Below are 19,825 nucleotides of genomic sequence, written 5' to 3'. Positions count from 1 at the left end.
AGATAGCTCTCAGTACAAGTGAGGGAATACAGGGGTAGGGGGGATAGCTCTCAGTACAAGTGAGGGAATACAGGGTTATGGGAGATAGCTCTCAGTACAAGTGAGGGAATACAGGGGTAGGGGGGATAGCTCTCAGTACAAGTGAGGGAATACAGGGGTAGGGGAGATAGCTCTCAGTACAAGTGAGGGAATACAGGGTTATGGGAGATAGCTCTCAGTACAAGTGAGGGAATACAGGGGTAGGGGGGATAGCTCTCAGTACAAGTGAGGGAATACAGGGGTAGGGGGGATAGCTCTCAGTACAAGTGAGGGAATACAGGGGTAGGGGAGATAGCTCTCAGTACAAGTGAGGGAATACAGGGGTAGGGGGGATAGCTCTCAGTACAAGTGAGGGAATACAGGGTTATGGGAGATAGCTCTCAGTACAAGTGAGGGAATACAGGGGTAGGGGGGATAGCTCTCAGTACAAGTGAGGGAATACAGGGGTAGGGGAGATAGCTCTCAGTACAAGTGAGGGAATACAGGGTTATGGGAGATAGCTCTCAGTACAAGTGAGGGAATACAGGGGTAGGGGGGATAGCTCTCAGTACAAGTGAGGGAATACAGGGGTAGGGGGGATAGCTCTCAGTACAAGTGAGGGAATACAGGGGTAGGGGAGATAGCTCTCAGTACAAGTGAGGGAATACAGGGGTAGGGGGGATAGCTCTCAGTACAAGTGAGGGAATACAGGGGTATGGGAGATAGCTCTCAGTACAAGTGAGGGAATACAGGGGTATGGGAGATAGCTCTCAGTACAAGTGAGGGAATACAGGGTTATGGGAGATAGCTCTCAGTACAAGTGAGGGAATACAGGGGTAGGGGGGATAGCTCTCAGTACAAGTGAGGGAATACAGGGGTAGGGGAGATAGCTCTCAGTACAAGTGAGGGAATACAGGGTTATGGGAGATAGCTCTCAGTACAAGTGAGGGAATACAGGGGTAGGGGGGATAGCTCTCAGTACAAGTGAGGGAATACAGGGGTAGGGGGGATAGCTCTCAGTACAAGTGAGGGAATACAGGGGTAGGGGAGATAGCTCTCAGTACAAGTGAGGGAATACAGGGGTAGGGGGGATAGCTCTCAGTACAAGTGAGGGAATACAGGGTTATGGGAGATAGCTCTCAGTACAAGTGAGGGAATACAGGGGTAGGGGGGATAGCTCTCAGTACAAGTGAGGGAATACAGGGGTAGGGGAGATAGCTCTCAGTACAAGTGAGGGAATACAGGGTTATGGGAGATAGCTCTCAGTACAAGTGAGGGAATACAGGGGTAGGGGGGATAGCTCTCAGTACAAGTGAGGGAATACAGGGGTAGGGGGGATAGCTCTCAGTACAAGTGAGGGAATACAGGGGTAGTGGAGATAGCTCTCAGTACAAGTGAGGGAATACAGGGGTAGGGGGGATAGCTCTCAGTACAAGTGAGGGAATACAGGGTTATGGGAGATAGCTCTCAGTACAAGTGAGGGAATACAGGGGTAGGGGGGATAGCTCTCAGTACAAGTGAGGGAATACAGGGGTAGGGGAGATAGCTCTCAGTACAAGTGAGGGAATACAGGGTTATGGGAGATAGCTCTCAGTACAAGTGAGGGAATACAGGGGTAGGGGGGATAGCTCTCAGTACAAGTGAGGGAATACAGGGGTAGGGGGGATAGCTCTCAGTACAAGTGAGGGAATACAGGGGTAGGGGAGATAGCTCTCAGTACAAGTGAGGGAATACAGGGGTAGGGGGGATAGCTCTCAGTACAAGTGAGGGAATACAGGGGTAGGGGGGATAGCTCTCAGTACAAGTGAGGGAATACAGGGTTATGGGAGATAGCTCTTAGTACTAGTTGATCCAGGGACTGGTCCGATTGCCATCTTGGAGTCAGGAAGGAATTTTTTCCCCTCTGCAGCAAATTAGAGAGGCTTCAGATGGGGTTTTTTGCCTTCCTCTGGATCAACTGGCAGTTAGGCAGGTTATATATAGGCATTATGGTTGAACGTGATGGACGTATGTCTTTTTTCAACCCAACTTACTATGTTACTATGTTACTATGTACATATTGAATAGTGTTTTGATGTTAATCCAGAGTAATATTAAGATCGAAACATTTGTTTTGTTTCTAGGTGATGTATACTGGCTTTGGATCTACTATCCAGAATGCTTGTGACCTGGGTTTTTCCAGATAAGGGATATTTCCATAATTTGGATCTCAATACCTAAGTCTTCTAAAAATCATTTAAACATGAAAAAAACCCAACAGGATTGTTTTGTCACCAATATGAATTCTTGCATTTCAGTTACCTTCAAGTACAAGTTACTGTTTTATTATTACAGAAAAAAAGGAAATCATTTTTAAAAATTAGAATTATTATTTGCTTATAATATACACAAGAGACCTGAATATGCTCTAAATGATATGCTTAGAATTCACCTTGGAGTCCCATGACCTGTATAAAAACACTTGACCTTCAGCCTCATACCTTCATATGGTCCTGGAACTCCATAGTGACTTATTGTATCCTTATAATTTCCAATAGAAGTTACATTATTCATTATACCTTTCTGTACCTTTTCCAGATAAGGGATCATAAACCTATAATATGTAACTGCAATTTACCACATCTGTTTTGGAGTGTATGCAGGGGCGATTCTAGACATATCGCCACCTGAGGCGGCTCCTGGATGCCGCCTCCCCGCTCCCCAGCGCTTACCTTCTGAGCGCAGGAGCGGGTCCGGGGGCGGTGAGATCGCTAGTGCAGAGAGCGCAATTGCCAGAAATTCGGCTCTTAAAGTTACCAGGAGCGGCTTTTTGCCACCCCTTATTGGGGGGCAGAACAGTCCTATTGGGTTTATTTAATGGTTAAATGATCCCCTTTTCTCTGTAATAATAAAACAGTACCTGTACTTGATCCCAACTAAGATATAATTACCCCTTATTGGGGGCAGAACAGCCCTATTGGGTTTATTTAATGGTTAAATGATCCCCTTTTCTCTGTAATAATAAAACAGTACCTTGTACTTGATCCCAACTAAGATATAATTACCCCTTATTGGGGGCAGAACAGTCCTATTGGGTTTATTTAATGGTTAAATGATTCCTTTTTCTCTGTAATAATAAAACAGTACCTGTACTTGATCCCAACTAAGATATAATTACCCCTTATTGGGGGCAGAACAGCCCTATTGGGTTTATTTCATGGTTAAATGATTCCCTTTTCTCTGTAATAATAAAACAGTATCTGTACTTGATCCCAACTAAGATATAATTAATCCTTATTGGAAGCAAAACACACCTATTGGGTTTATTTACTGTTTAAATAATCTTTTAGTAGACTTAAGGTGTGGAGATCTAAATTACGGAAAGACCATTTATCCAGAAAACCCCAGGTCCCGAACATTTTGGATAATGGGTCCCATACCTGTACTGGTATTTAGTCCTTTAAAGAAATAGCAAAGTACAGTTACATTACATTAAATACAAAGTATAACAATAAATACAAATAAATAAAATATATAGTTGCAATAAGTTAAGAGTCAAAGACACAAGAGGATGGAGGTCCCTGCCCCATAGAGCTTACAATCTATATGGGAGTATATAATAAGTGGTAGCATTGTTATCTGTGGGCCTTTTTAGTTGAAAATAAATGGAAGACAAACCCTGTTTATAACAGAATTTTTCCTGAAAGAAAAGGTTCAGTGCAGAGTCTTTAGTGCAAGTAAAAGAGCTGCACTTTCTATTTCTCACATTATTTGCCCTTAAATCTGGATTCCATGTATAACTGTTTTTCCTTTGTGGTTATTGCCGTGAAATACTGAGAATGCCAGCCCCCCTGGATTTAGTTGCGCGATATATCAATAAGAGAGGACGGCTTTCCTATACAGAATAGAACATTCACTCCAGCTGCTCAGTGGAGAACTAACTACTCCCCTTCTAATAATCACCCTTCTATATCAATACCTGAAGTGAATTAGATAATTAGATAAAACCACTGTTTTAGTAAATATTCAGCAATGAATCAGCTCCCTAATACCTGTATCCATAAAACAGATAATTAGTCCATTACACTGGAAAGCAGAGGGGAAATTAATTTATCTTCCAAATTGGCCTGCTAATTAGTCTTCACTCGCAGCGTGTACTTGCTTATAATGACTCTCCTTAAATATACATTTATCCTCGGCTGAATGTAATGTGCCGGCTGATTATACATTATCCCAGCATCAGCATTTCAGGCACAGTTGGCTGAACCAACAACTTTATTTTATTCCTTATTTGCGATTATTTTTTAAAAATTTCTTATGGATCTGTTTCCCGATCACTTCAGATAAAGGAGCGGCAGCATTTCCACTCAGGTGAATGTCAGAGAACTAGGCTCCATTTTCTGCTCTATTTAACCCATACAAAAAGAACTGTAGCGAATAGATCCGGCTGCTCTTTTTTTTTTTCTCTTTTGTTTTTGCTAAACACAGAGATTGGTTGCTATGTAAGTAGATATTAAACGGAGACACATCTGATATCAGATTTATACTGTTTAATCTGTTTTTTCCGGCAGAAAGTCTAGTTCCCCAGGCAGGTGGTCTAACAGAAGCTAAATGAGAACACTTTCCTGATTATAGTTAATACTCCCGCTAAGCTGAACCCATTGTTTTTCATCTGTTTGAAAATAAGTGTAAGAAGGATACAAAAATATATTTTTTAAAAAGGATAATTCTGTTGTGGATCATTTATTTACAATTCTGTGGCCAATAATTGTTGAACTGAATTATTGTTTATTGTCCAGTTATTGTTTATTTTCAACCCCTGCCAGTTGTTTTCTGTAGATTTAAAAATAATGATGGTGCTTTTAGATTTACTTTAAAGGCAATGACTATCTGTCCAAACATGTTTCTGTTAGTCTATGGCATCAATGCAGCCAGATAGGGAAAGGATCTTAAAGGAAAACTAAAACTTAGCAAAGAATTATACTGTAAATGTTGTACATTATGTTTTGGGGTTCTTTACCATCCCAAGGCATAACAGACCTTTAGCAGGGAAGTGCCCCCAAAGATTCCCCAGTAGCCCCCCATCTTCTTTTCTGCTGATTCCCTGCTCTGTGCTGCTGTCACTTACCTGAGCTTAGGGGCCCACTCACATTATACTGTATATATAGAATATAAATGGCACATTATACTGTATATATAGAATATAAATGGCACATTATACTGTATATATAGAATATAAATGGCACATTATACTGTATATATAGAATATAAATGGCACATTATACTGTATATATATAGAATATAAATGGCACATTATACTGTATATATAGAATATAAATGGCACATTATACTGTATATATAGAATATAAATGGCACATTATACTGTATATATATAGAATATAAATGGCACATTATACTGTATATATAGAATATAAATGGCACATTATACTGTATATATAGAATATAAATGGCACATTATACTGTATATATATAGAATATAAATGGCACATTATACTGTATATATAGAATATAAATGGCACATTATACTGTATATATAGAATATAAATGTCACATTATACTGTATATATAGAATATAAATGGCACATTATACTGTATATATAGAATATAAATGGCACATTATACTGTATATATAGAATATAAATGGCACAATATACTGTATATATAGAATATAAATGGCACATTATACTGTATATATAGAATATAAGTGGCACATTATACTGTATATATAGAATATAAGTGGCACATTATACTGTATATATAGAATATAAATGGCACATTATACTGTATATATAGAATATAAATGGCACATTATACTGTATATATAGAATATAAATGGCACATTATACTATATATATATAGAATATAAATGGCACATTATACTGTATATATAGAATATAAATGGCACATTATACTGTATATATAGAATATAAATGGCACATTATACTGTATATATAGAATATAAATGGCACATTATACTGTATATATATAGAATATAAATGGCACATTATACTGTATATATAGAATATAAATGGCACATTATACTGTATATATAGAATATAAATGGCACATTATACTGTATATATAGAATATAAATGGCACATTATACTGTATATATAGAATATAAATGGCACATTATACTGTATATATAGAATATAAATGACACATTATACTGTATATATAGAATATAAATGGCACAATATACTGTATATATAGAATATAAATGTACCATTATACTGTATATATAGAATATAAGTGGCACATTATACTGTATATATAGAATATAAGTGGCACATTATACTGTATATATAGAATATAAGTGGCACATTATACTGTATATATAGAATATAAATGTCACAATATACTGTATATATAGAATATAAATGGCACATTATACTGTATATATAGAATATAAATGGCACAATATACTGTATATATAGAATATAAATGGCACATCATACTGTATATATAGAATATAAATGGCACATTATACTGTATATATAGAATATAAATGGCACATTATACTGTATATATAGAATATAAATGGCACATTATACTGTATATATAGAATATAAATGGCACATTATACTGTGTATATAGAATATAAATGGCACAATATACTGTATATATAGAATATAAATGGCACATTATACTGTGTATATATAGAATATAAATGGCGCATTATACTGTATATATAGAATATAATTGGCACAATATACTGTATATATAGAATATAAATGTCACATTATACTGTATATATAGAATATAAATGGCACATTATACTGTATATATAGAATAGAAATGGCACATTATACTGTATATATAGAATATAAATGGCACATTATACTGTATATATAGAATATAAATGTCACAATATACTGTATATATAGAATATAAATGGCACACTATACTGTATATATAGAATATAAATGTCACAATATACTGTATATATAGAATATAAATGGCACAATATACTGTATATATAGAATATAAATGGCACATTATACTGTATATATAGAATATAAATGGCACATTATACTGTATATATAGAATATAAATGGCACATTATACTGTATATATAGAATATAAATGGCACATTATACTGTATATATAGAATATAAATGGCACATTATACTGTATATATAGAATATAAATGGCACATTATACTGTATATATAGAATATAAATGTACCATTATACTGTATATATAGAATATAAGTGGCACATTATACTGTATATATAGAATATAAGTGGCACATTATACTGTATTTATAGAATATAAATGGCACATTATACTGTATATATAGAATATAAATGGCACAATATACTGTATATATATAATATAAATGGCACACTACACAGTATATATAGAATATAAATGGCACATTATACTGTATATATAGAATATAAATGGAACAATATACTGTATATATAGAATTTACATGTCACAATATACTGTATATATAAAATATAAATGTCATGAAACATGGCAGATTAATAATTAATTCAGATTCTCATTACATGGCAGCTCATAAAACAGTGCATTTTGCATCAAATGTAATAATCAGCCCTGTAGCATCAGCTTCTATGCCTGACAAACCTAATTTTTGTCAACCCCTAAGCTTAGCTTCTCAACAGCTACTCAGAGCTCACTGAGCATGTGCAGTGTCACTGACACTCCTAAAAAAAAAAAATCCAAGATGGGGAGCTCCTGTGACAACCTTGAAGGCCTGGATCATAGCCCTTGGCTGTCCTTAAAAAATGTCCACAGGAACTCAACATCTTGGATCTTTTTAGGCCATCTTTTGAGTGTCAGTGGCACTGCAAATGCTCAGTGAGCTCTGGGCTGCTGTTGAGAAGCTAAGCTCAGGGGTCATCGCAAATCTTTAAAAGGAAAGCTGATGCTGCAGGACTTATTATTCAAAAATACAGTGGTATCTGACCTGCTGTGTAATGTAAATCTGAATTACTAATTACTCTATTATCATCACTTTAAAATGATGACAGCCAAGAGCATGTTCAGTGAATCAGCAGAAAAGAAAATGGGGAGCTACTAACGGGGCAAGTTCACCAGGGCCAGAACTATGGTAGTCAGCTGCCTAGGGCACAACTAAAAAGAATGATAAAGTACACCCTGCTCCTGCTGCCCTGGCTTGCTCTAAGTTCTGGAATGGGTGGGGGGGTGGTCCATAGCAGTGAGCAGGGGTGGTGGCAGGAAGACTTCCCCACCGGCAAGGGACAAGTGGGAGCCGGGACAAGAGGTACTTGCCTTGGGCACAAGTGTATAGACTGGCCTAGTGTGTTATTCATAACATCCTCTCAGTCAAATTCAAAAAGAAAATATTATCTCAAATGATATGCTAAGCTTCGTGCCCCGCTATATGCAACTACCCCCCATTAAAGTAATAGAGAGATGGCAGTTAGACCTCGGTCTCCTAATGCATGATATGCGGCAAGAGGCGCTGTCAGCCCCTATGAAGGTCTCAACTAAGTACAGGTATAGATTTATGCAACTAAACATTCTGCACAGGGCCTAATTAACCCCGAGTAAAATATATCCTGGTGCCCAAGATACAATGCAGAAACAGCTGCCGTGCTACACATGCTATGGCCATGCCCAAGTTATATTGGGGGACCGTCCTGCAAAGCTTTGTCCTTTATAGATGCAAAGCTTCCACTAACGCTACTGGGAATCACATCCAAGCTGCCAACAAGTGTTAAACCCTACAAATATCTGCTCTTAGCACTATACTTGGGGGGAAAAAATGATCACTGTCATCTGGAAGGAATCACTACCCCCAACGGCACCTTAATGGGAAAAATGAATGCACATCACCTGCTATCTTGGGAAACTAATGTACCCAAACCAAGGAGACATAGTACTTTACCACAAAACATGGGACCTCTGGTTAAATGCATACCCGGGGATACAGCATTGGGGCAACCTGTAACATCTCAATGAATCATTTTGTATATCTACAAAACTTGCTGGCTAAATGTAACCTAGTACTGCATGTTAGTCTCTCCAAACTGAGTTGTACAGGAATGGGACCTTTTAACCAGAATGCTCGGACTTTCCGGATAAGGGGTCTTTCCATAATTTGCATCTCCATACCTTAAATCTACTAAAAATGAATTTAAACATTAAGAAGACCGCTGAATAGTTTTGCCTCCCATAAGGATTAATTATATTTTAGTGTGGATCAAATATAAGGTACTGTTTTATTATTACTGAGAAAAAGGAAATATTTTTTAAAAACTTTAATTATTAGATTAAAACGGAGTCTATTGGAGATGGAATTCCCGTAATTCTGAAATTTCTGGATAATAGGTTTCTGGATGACGGATCCCATATCTGTACTAAGTAATCTGTATCTATGGCAGTTTCTTTATTTTTGTTGTTCTGTATAATGTAATGTATATTTAGCTTTGCCTTAAATATCCAAATAAAAAAACAAAAAATACAAGTAATAGTGAATAAAACTTCTTTGCTTTGTATCCTCTCTAATATTCAACTGCCCCCCTGTAGATTAAAATCTGCACCCACAGTGACAGTGGACTTGCATTTTAATATATGGGGCATCTAGTATCATGCTAACACCTAGCTCTTACATTGCCTTACAAAACAAATGTTTTTATCTGAAAGTGTAAAATAATTTTGCTGGGTATAAAAATAAATTCTAAGGTGTCACAAACATATTTTATGGAACCAGGAAATGTTATAGCTTCTATACCTAATGCACAGGTAGTACAGGTATGGGACCTGTTCAGTGTCGGACTGACCCACCAGGATACCAGGAAAACTCCCGATGAGCCCAGGTGTCAGTGGGCCCTCCTGCTTCTAATTATTTAGCCTATTTCATGGTCATTCCCTATTTCTTTATGGGAACAAGGAAGCCTGATAGATGGAAGAATAGAGTATAGTATGTAGAGAAAAGAGACTAGGATAATAAGGAGTTGGGCCAATGGGCCCATGGTCCAGGGTTTTCTGGTGGGTCCCTGCCATCTCAGTCCGACACTGGACCTGTTATCCAGAATGCCCATAACTTCAATCTCTCTACCTTAAAAAAAACATTAAATAAACCAACAGAATTGTTTTGCCTCCAATAAGGATTAATTATATCTTAATAAGGATCAGGTACAATGTACTGTATCTTTATTTGATTAAAATGGAGTCTATAGGAGATGTCATACCCAAAATTTGGAGCTTTCTGGATAATGGGTTTCTGGATAACAAATCCCATACCTGTATACACAATCGTGGCTTAGTTATGAGAGTAGGACAACATCCCACCCGCTGTAACCCAATGCATTTTGCCACAGAAGGGGGCTGACAGAATGCCCCATGGCGACGGCTAACTGCACCAACTTAATTCCCTGTTTCAGCACATTGCTGCAAAGCATCCAGAGAAAACCTTGCGCCGCACAAGGCAGCTTTGTTCCGTCTGGATTTCCATAGCAACGGCTACATGTCAGATTGGTCGCTGTAGTGTTTATTCTGCTAGAAGCCACTACGAGCACACAATTTTTTTTTCCCCCGTACAATATGAAACAGGGAAAGGATCGTTCTCATCTAAATTATAATGTATAGGTCTGATATCATGTTAAATATTTCAATTAAATACTGTATCACTATGTGGCAATAGGGAGCATGTACACATAAATACAATTTAAAAAAAAAATTCCTTTTAAAGAAATTAACCGCCTGATGCTATGTGTTTGCTTAAATGTGCTGTTGTTTATAATTAAGGAACAATGGACTTTAGTGGTAGTTAATGGAGAATGAGTATCGACCCTCGCAGACCTCAGTAGACAGACCCCAATGTGGGATTGGATGATATTGTGCTACATGATCACAATGTAATTATTCCAGCAGCAGCCCGGCTTAACCTATGCAGCAGGCAATGGGCAGCTTATTGTACAACAAGACATGACAATACTGGTTATAAGGAGACAATGAATATATGAAAGCACATTACGGTGTACGACTGTTGATATCGCTAATGTCATTCTACCCGACCACATGTGCTTGCCATTACTTTGACTTATTATATTAGCCTTCTGCCAGACAGTGGGTCAAAATACCAGCCGGTCTAGGAATAATCAGCATTTTGTGGGGGCAAATGAGATACAATAGGCACATAAAAGAATAAGTGGATTATTGGCCAAACCTGGCCACGTTAGAAGGGTCCATGCAACATGCAGTTTATGGCTTACCTTTATGCTGATCAAACACAGACGAGTTGCTGAAATCCATGGTAGCCTATCTCATTATTTACAGAACGACCAGGTAAATAGCATCTGTCTGGCTGCCAGAGAAAGGAGCTGGAGGTTTCACAGCCAATAATGCATGTGCCTACAGCGGTCGCCCAGCTTTTTTTTCACATGAGGATTCAATATTGCCTAATGGCCAGCCGGGATAAATAGGAGCATGTATATTCCCCGGGCTAGGATGCATTGAGAATTAGGATTCAGCTGCCTTTAGCAAGTCCCAGGGCTCATTTGTGGATGGAAACTGGAGGCTGAAGACATTCTGGTGGCGTGTGAATCATTGGCTTTGTCAGAGCTGAAAAGCAAGACTCCTCTGCAGCCCTCTCCTACACTAGAAGCAGGAATGCTGCTTTAAGCAAATAGAGATCTCAATGGATGAATGATTATGGGACTCAGAGAGCATCACACGGAGCATGTGCAAAGCAGCCTATGCAGTTCTGATACCAATGCACTCAATATAGATATCAAACGCAGTACTACAGGCAGAGATTGAATCAAAGCGCCTATGTTTATACTCTGCAATAAACTCCTCCTGGCACGAATGCCGGCACCTCTACAACACTGTCATTTTATATATTTATTTTTTTTATTTTCATGTGAAGATGATGCTTAATAAAAAGGTTACACTGATTTTATGCCATATAAAAAATATTTGTTCAGTATACATAGGGTTTGATTTACTCAAATTCAGACTGGGAAATCCTGAAGGATTATTGGCTGTTTTTATACTTTAATTTTTTTTTGTTACATACTAAAAAGCCTTCCCTGACTTCCAGTGTTTAATGGGTTGACACTTTGATCAAGGCTGCCGAATGTGTCGATTGCTCAGAATGCGACTGATTGCTTTCAGTAGCTGTGCTGAGTTCTAACACCTCTCCGAATTGGTAATCCCTTATGCACATTAATGGAGGGATTTCAGTTTGGATAAGAGGGGTCATTTATCAATTATGGTGCAAGGTGTAAAGTACAAAAAAAGAGATTCAAACCAAAGCAGTTTCTGGGTGAGCCCTACACCCTTCCCTGTGGGTGAGCCCTACACCCTTCCCTGTGGGTAAGCCCTATACCCTTCCCTGTGGGTAAGCCCTATACCCTTCCCTGTGGGTAAGCCCTATACCCTTCCCTGTGGGTAAGCCCTACACCCTTCCCTGTGGGTGAGCCCCACACCCTTCCCTGTGGGTGAGCCCTACACCCTTCCCTGTGGGTGAGCCCTACACCCTTCCCTGTGGGTGAGCCCTACACCCTTCCCTGTGGGTGAGCCCTACACCCTTCCCTGTGGGTGAGCCCTACACCCTTCCCTGTGGGTGAGCCCCACACCCTTCCCTGTGGGTGAGCCCCACACCCTTCCCTGTGGGTGAGCCCCACACCCTTCCCTGTGGGTGAACCCCACACCCTTCCCTGTGGGTGAACGCCACACCCTTCCCTGTGGGTGAACCCCACACCCTTCCCTGTGGGTGAACCCCACACCCTTCCCTGTGGGTGAGCCCTATATCCTTCCCTGTGGGTGAACCCCACACCCTTCCCTGTGGGTGAGCCCCACACCCTTCCCTGTGGGTGAGCCCCACACCCTTCCCTGTGGGTGAGCCCCACACCCTTCCCTGTGGGTGAGCCCCACACCCTTCCCTGTGGGTGAGCCCCACACCCTTCCCTGTGGGTGAGCCCCATACCCTTCCCTGTGGGTGAGCCCTATACCCTTCCCTGTGGGTGAGCCCTATACCCTTCCCTGTGGGTGAGCCCTATACCCTTCCCTGTGGGTGAGCCCCATACCCTTCCCTGTGGGTGAGCCCCATACCCTTCCCTGTGGGTGAGCCCCATACCCTTCCCTGTGGGTGAGCCCCATACCCTTCCCTGTGGGTGAGCCCCATACCCTTCCCTGTGGGTGAGCCCCATACCCTTCCCTGTGGGTGAGCCCTACACCCTTCCCTGTGGGTGAGCCCTACACCCTTCCCTGTGGGTGAGCCCTACACCCTTCCCTGTGGGTGAGCCCTACACCCTTCCCTGTGGGTGAGCCCTACACCCTTCCCTGTGGGTGAGCCCTACACCCTTCCCTGTGGGTGAGCCCTACACCCTTCCCTGTGGGTGAGCCCCACACCCTTCCCTGTGGGTGAGCCCCACACCCTTCCCTGTGGGTGAACCCCACACCCTTCCCTGTGGGTGAACGCCACACCCTTCCCTGTGGGTGAACCCCACACCCTTCCCTGTGGGTGAACCCCACACCCTTCCCTGTGGGTGAGCCCTATATCCTTCCCTGTGGGTGAACCCCACACCCTTCCCTGTGGGTGAGCCCCACATCCTTCCCTGTGGGTGAGCCCCACACCCTTCCCTGTGGGTGAGCCCCATACCCTTCCCTGTGGGTGAGCCCCATACCCTTCCCTGTGGGTGAGCCCCATACCCTTCCCTGTGGGTGAGCCCTATACCCTTCCCTGTGGGTGAGCCCCATACCCTTCCCTGTGGGTGAGCCCCATACCCTTCCCTGTGGGTGAGCCCCATACCCTTCCCTGTGGGTGAGCCCTATACCCTTCCCTGTGGGTGAGCCCTATACCCTTCCCTGTGGGTGAGCCCCATACCCTTCCCTGTGGGTGAGCCCCATACCCTTCCCTGTGGGTGAGCCCCATACCCTTCCCTGTGGGTGAGCCCTATACCCTTCCCTGTGGGTGAGCCCTATACCCTTCCCTGTGGGTGAGCCCTATACCCTTCCCTGTGGGTGAGCCCTATACCCTTCCCTGTCGGTGAGCTTGTTGAATGATAACTAAGAGGTGCAATCTAAGTGCTCCAGCACTTACATTTGTGGTCATCATAAATGACATCTAAGCAATTTTCCCATGGTGGAACAGTCCAGTGCAGAAAAAAATGTCAAATCTGAAAGAATAAGTATTTTTTTTTTTGCTGAACTGTAGCTTTTGTTGCTTAGTAAATTGGCCCCATATTTGAAATTTATTAAAAAACATTTTGGGGTAAAAGACCCCCTTCCTCAGAGCTTATCCTTCCCATAGACACATTTTGGCTGCTAGTTTTACATTCTGCACTATGATGTTTCAATAAAGAGTAGTCTGTGAGATATATACTGTTTGCACTGTTTTGCTGCGTAAACATTTTTTTTTTTTTGCTTTATTTTACTTTTCTTCAGAAAAATATATATTTTGTGCGAGGGACTGCATTTCATGCTAATCAGGTAGAGTCATGAGTCTGTTTCCTGCACAAATAAGCAGTCTATAATACATGCAGGATAGAATTATATTTGTTATTAATGACTGGAGGCAGGGTCGGACTAGGGGGTGCAGGGCCCACTGGGGCTTCTGCCTCGGAGACCCCTGCACCCCCAAATGGCTCCCGCCGCAACCTTTCAACCGCCACCCCAGCAGGGTCCACCCTGCCCCATGGCAAGTGCTTGTGGGCCTGTGCTTATTGATGAATATAGAGTTGCCTGCTTTCAACAGTCCTGTATTTATGGGGGGTGGGGGTGGGCTGGGGGTGGCACCTAGGCACCCCCTCATACAACCCCTACCCACTCCCTAACTTTGGGGTGATCTATCTATCATCTATGTATCTATGTATCAATCTAGCTGACTGTCTATATCTATTTATCTATCTATCTATCTATCTATCATCTATCTATTTATCTATTTATCTGTCTGTCTATCAGTCTAGCTGACTGTCTATATCTATCTATCTTCCATCTATACCTGTGTCTGTCTGCCTATACTTATAGCTACACTTATATATATACTTTGATCCACAGTATTTATATAATAATTCAGAATAAGTGTCAGAATTATTCTGACTGAATAATTCAAAACTGAAATTTTGTTTTGTTTTACATTTTTATTTGAAAGCACTGAAACTCATAAAGTTGTTTTTAAAGATGACTTTATTTTATTCTAGAAAATTTTCTTTTAGAAAAAATTCAAAGACAAATTTTAACAAAAGACAAATATACTCTTTGCAAAGTTTTCAGTCCAAGGCCCTTTACATTAGACCCACATGTGGCAGTAATAACAGCTTTAAATGGTTATTTGACCCATAAGTGATAGAATGTCCTATTCTTTTTATTATAATAAAAGAGTGATTTGCCTTGGGGGGGCGGAGCCTAGACATGGTAGAGAGCAGTCGCATCTGAGAGCTCCGTTCATCTGATCCAGCTGGACCCACACACAAGCCACAAAAAAGCCTTAAAACTTAAGAACGGGTCCCACGATAAAGAGAGTACATCATGGGCAAAAAGACCGTGAAACCTCGGGAGCAGCGCGTCACTATGTCTCCTTTTCTACACAAGGCGCTTACACAGGACACGCACCTCTCCCAAGATGGCGGCGACCCCGATACTTGCGCGCCAGACCTACCCAGCTCAATAGACTTACCTCCACAAACTGTAAGTCCTGCTTCTTCCCCCCTCTCTACACCAATGCCACAATCTCCTCCGCACTCTCCGCTAAGCTCAGGCCTGCCAGAACAACCCGTTACTGTGCAAATATTGTCGGAGCAACTGAGCCAGCTCCATAACGCGCTCACTGCTACAATCTCCCAAACAGTTTCATCAGCAGTTAATTCAGCTGTAAAAGAACTACAAAGAGATATAACTGATTTGGGCAACAGAACCGATAAACTTGAAACTTATACCGATGACATAGCCCAACGTATAACATACATTGAGGAGGAAAACTTTTCTCTTAAAGAGGAAGTTACCCATTTAAGAGACATGTGCGAAGATCTAGAGAACAGATCAAGGCGCTCTAATTTAAGGTTCAGGGGCATCCCAGAGGAAGTTCCAGCATCTGATATTGCTAACTACTTGAAAAACTTATGTGCACACATATGCCCAGACATACCCGCTGACCTATGGCCTATGGACAGAGCCCATCGGTCCCTGGGACCCAAACCATTAGCAACTAAGCCACCACGAGACATCATAGCATGTTTTCATTACTACCAAAGCAAGGAGGCCGTCCTGGCCAACACCCGCACTACCAATACTATCGAGTTCCGCAACCATAAAATACAAATATTTGCAGACCTGTCGCCAATCACCCTAGCAAAGAGACGGGAACTTAAGCCCATCACATCAAAGCTAAGGGAAAGCGGTATCCCCTACAGATGGGGCTACCCCTTCAAACTGATAGTATATGGCTATGGTCAGACATATTCACTGCAAAACCCATCAAACGGCAACAAGTTTCTACAGGCACTGGGCCTTAACCTTAAAGGGCCTATCAGACCAGCACATAGCCCACCTTTGCGACCCGGGAACACTAACACTCTTGGCCAACAATGGCATACTGTACAGAAACAGCGGTCCCCCCCGAGACTCGCACTGAGCCCTTCTCCTCCCAGGATTACCTGATATGCACACGATTGCTGCTGACAAATCCCTTGGAATCTAAAAGTTTACCTACAGGATACCCTCAGGCGTTTATTGCCTCCATGCCTTAAGGATCATTCGGATAGATGATTTACTGACCACTCTCTAAACACAAAAGTTGCTGCACTACACTGTGCCTGGTCGTTCCTAACCCCCACTTGCTGGAGCGTATCGCTCCCCTCTAGCCCGGACTAGTATCCGAGCTTCAACGGTGAAAATACCGAAACTTTGGTAGCAAGAACACCCCTACTTTATGCAGGGGACAGAAGTGAAGTTCAACATACTACCTATGCTGCCATCTTTTATGTTTATTTACTTTAATTATGAATGTTATATATGTTGTCCATGTTTACTAGTTAGTTATTTTATGCTCTTTAACTCTGGATGCATACACAATGTAAATGGGTATACTAACATGCAAGATCATAGACGGTCTCTAATTTCTGCGATTATACTGTTATCAGCACAGCCCCCTGGGTACTCTGGGGAGTCTGGTGAAACAACAATAACAACTCTGCCCCCTAAACAGCTTTCCAAGGTAACTGGAAATGGCTAAGCTCATATCACTCAACGTTAAAGGCCTTAACAGCATTCATAAACGATATTTAACACTAAAAGAAATTAAGCAATCTGGGGCAGACATAGCCTTTATTCAGGAAACCCATTTCTCCAAAGAAGGGCCTCATAAACTATACTCTAAATTCTATCCAACTGCATACTACGCCTCAGGCCCGCATAAAAAAACAGGAGTAGCCATCCTTGTCCATAAGGACTCACTACTTACAGTTGACCAGACTCTCCAGGACCCAAAGGGCCATTACCTAATTTTAACAGGCAACTATGCTGATGTTCCTATTATGCTTATTAATGTTTACTCCCCCAATACGAGGCAAATTAGCTTTCTGAGAAAAGTAATTTCCAAATCACATTCTTTCATTGCCCCTTTTGTAATTATGGGAGGCGACTTCAACCTAACCTATTCGCAAACCACTGACAGGTCATTCCCATCTAAAGACCGCACGGCCCATATCCTGTCAACACGGTTTAGGCAGATTATGAGACAAGCATCCCTATATGATGCATGGCGTATTACACATCCTAAAGATAGGCAATATACCTACTACTCACCAGTGTACAAGAACCACTCACGTATAGATTATTTTTTTATCTCCCACTCTTGCCTACGCCTACAATTCTCCGCAAACATTATGCCACTAACATGGTCAGACCATGCTCCACAACTATAGATCTCGCCAAACAACCCCCAAGAGAAGCGCACTGGCGTTTACATGAAACCATACTACACGAGCCAGAAGTATATAAATCCACAGAAGCCAAACTTAAAGAATTTTTTCAGCTCAATGAGGGCTCAGTTAATTCATTATCCACGTTATGGGAAGCACACAAGGCAACTATTAGGGGCCACTTCATAGCGCTAACTTCCCACAGGAAAAAAATAGCCAGGACTCAATACGATACTCTATACAAAAATCTCAGGGACCTAGAAGCTCAATACATAACTCAAAATACGGACAACCTTCTAGCCCAGATCATCCAAACAAGGACAGAATTAGCAACACTTAAGCACAAAGCAGTAGAAAAGGCTATCATCTGGACTAAACAAACATACTATGAAAAAGCTGATAAGCAGCACACACTACTAGCTAAAAAGCTAAGAGACCAGAAAACTCAGTCTAGAATTAATGCTATCCAGCTCCCATCAGGCTCCCTAACCCACAACCCAGATGAGATAGGAGCCCAATTCCACGATTTTTATCAGAAATTATATAATCTACCTAAACACACCCCATATCAAGGTAATCAAATCACCCTTATAAGTGACTTCCTTAAAAATCTGAACCTTCCTAAACTCACTGACCATGACCTACACATTCTCAATAGAGAAATAGACTCAGAAGAGCTTGCCTCTACTCTCAAACAAATGCCCAACGGAAAAACACCGGGGCCAGATGGCTTCCCATATAAATATTACAAACTTTTTCACCATATATTGTCACCCTACCTTCTGAAGCTATTCAACCAATTTTTACAAGGCACGCCAATCCCAAATACTTCCCTGATGTCTCATCTTTCCCTACTGGCGAAAGAGGGAAAAGATCCTACCCAATGCACAAACTACAGACCTATTGCCCTCCTAAACTCTGATCTTAAACTTTTTTCAAAGGTCCTAGCCAACCGTCTAGCCCCCATCTTACCTAAACTTATACACAAAGACCAAGTAGGGTTCATTCAGGGCCGCCAAGCGGGGGACAACACTAGACGGGCAATTGACCTTATTGAAATACTCCATAGACAAAAAACTCCATCCTTAGTCCTAAGCCTCGATGCCGAAAAGGCCTTTGATAGGCTAAATTGGCCTTACCTATTTTCACTGCTAAAACATTTAAATTTTACAGGCCCATACCTCACAGCCCTGCAGAAACTCTATAGCACACCCACAACCTACTTAAAACTACCAGGCCAATCGGGAAAGCCCATCTCAATATCTAACGGCACCCGTCAGGGATGCCCCCTATCCCCCCTATTATATGCCTTAAGCATAGAGCCACTAGCAGCTGCAATCAGAGCTCACCCTGACATCAAAGGAGTAGCAGCAGAATCAGGTCAACATAAAATAGCCTTATTTGCAGACGATGTCCTATTAACCTTAACGAACCCCATGATCTCACTTCCAAATCTGCACCAGACCCTAACCCAATTCAGTACATTCTCTGGGCACAAGTTAAACCTGAACAAATCAGAGGCCCTACCGTTAAATATCCCCCAAAAACCATTAGAAGCTCTTAAGGCAAACTTTAACTACAAGTGGAAAATAGACTCAATCACATATTTAGGGACCCACATCCCAGGAACATATGGCCAGATATTTGACCTCAACTTCAAACCCCTTATACGCAATACCAAAACTAAACTAGCAGAGTGGGCAAAATACCCGATTTCATGGTTTGGGAGAATAGCGGCACTAAAAATGGCAATACTGCCAAAATTTCTTTACTTATTCGAGACATTACCAACCCCAATACCAGCCAAAATTCTGAAAGACATACAGGCCTCCTTTCACAAATTTATCTGGAATTCCTGTAGGCATAGAATCCCCAAATCAGTAATTATGACAGCAACAAGGCGAGGCGGGCTGGGTGTTCCCAACCTACAAAAATATTATGAA

General features: G+C 41.3%; 1 protein-coding gene across 2 annotated transcripts in view; it reads right to left on the bottom strand.

Annotated features, from left to right (window-relative positions):
- ankrd55 (ankyrin repeat domain 55) overlaps positions 1 to 11,665 on the bottom strand; it is a 53,528-nt gene extending 41,863 nt beyond the window's left edge. Inside the window, exon 1 of one of the 2 annotated variants that reach the window (XM_012966126.3) lies at positions 11,232 to 11,665. In XM_012966126.3, the coding sequence (XP_012821580.1) occupies positions 11,232 to 11,271 (40 nt within the window). In that variant the 5' untranslated portion in view covers positions 11,272 to 11,665. 2 annotated transcript variants of the gene reach the window in all.
- Positions 11,666 to 19,825: the final 8,160 nt, after the last annotated feature.

This window comes from Xenopus tropicalis, chromosome 1, assembly GCF_000004195.4.
Source record: "Xenopus tropicalis strain Nigerian chromosome 1, UCB_Xtro_10.0, whole genome shotgun sequence".
Taxonomy (NCBI): Eukaryota; Metazoa; Chordata; class Amphibia; order Anura; family Pipidae; genus Xenopus; species Xenopus tropicalis.
This window is presented reverse-complemented; position numbering and strand designations above follow the sequence as displayed.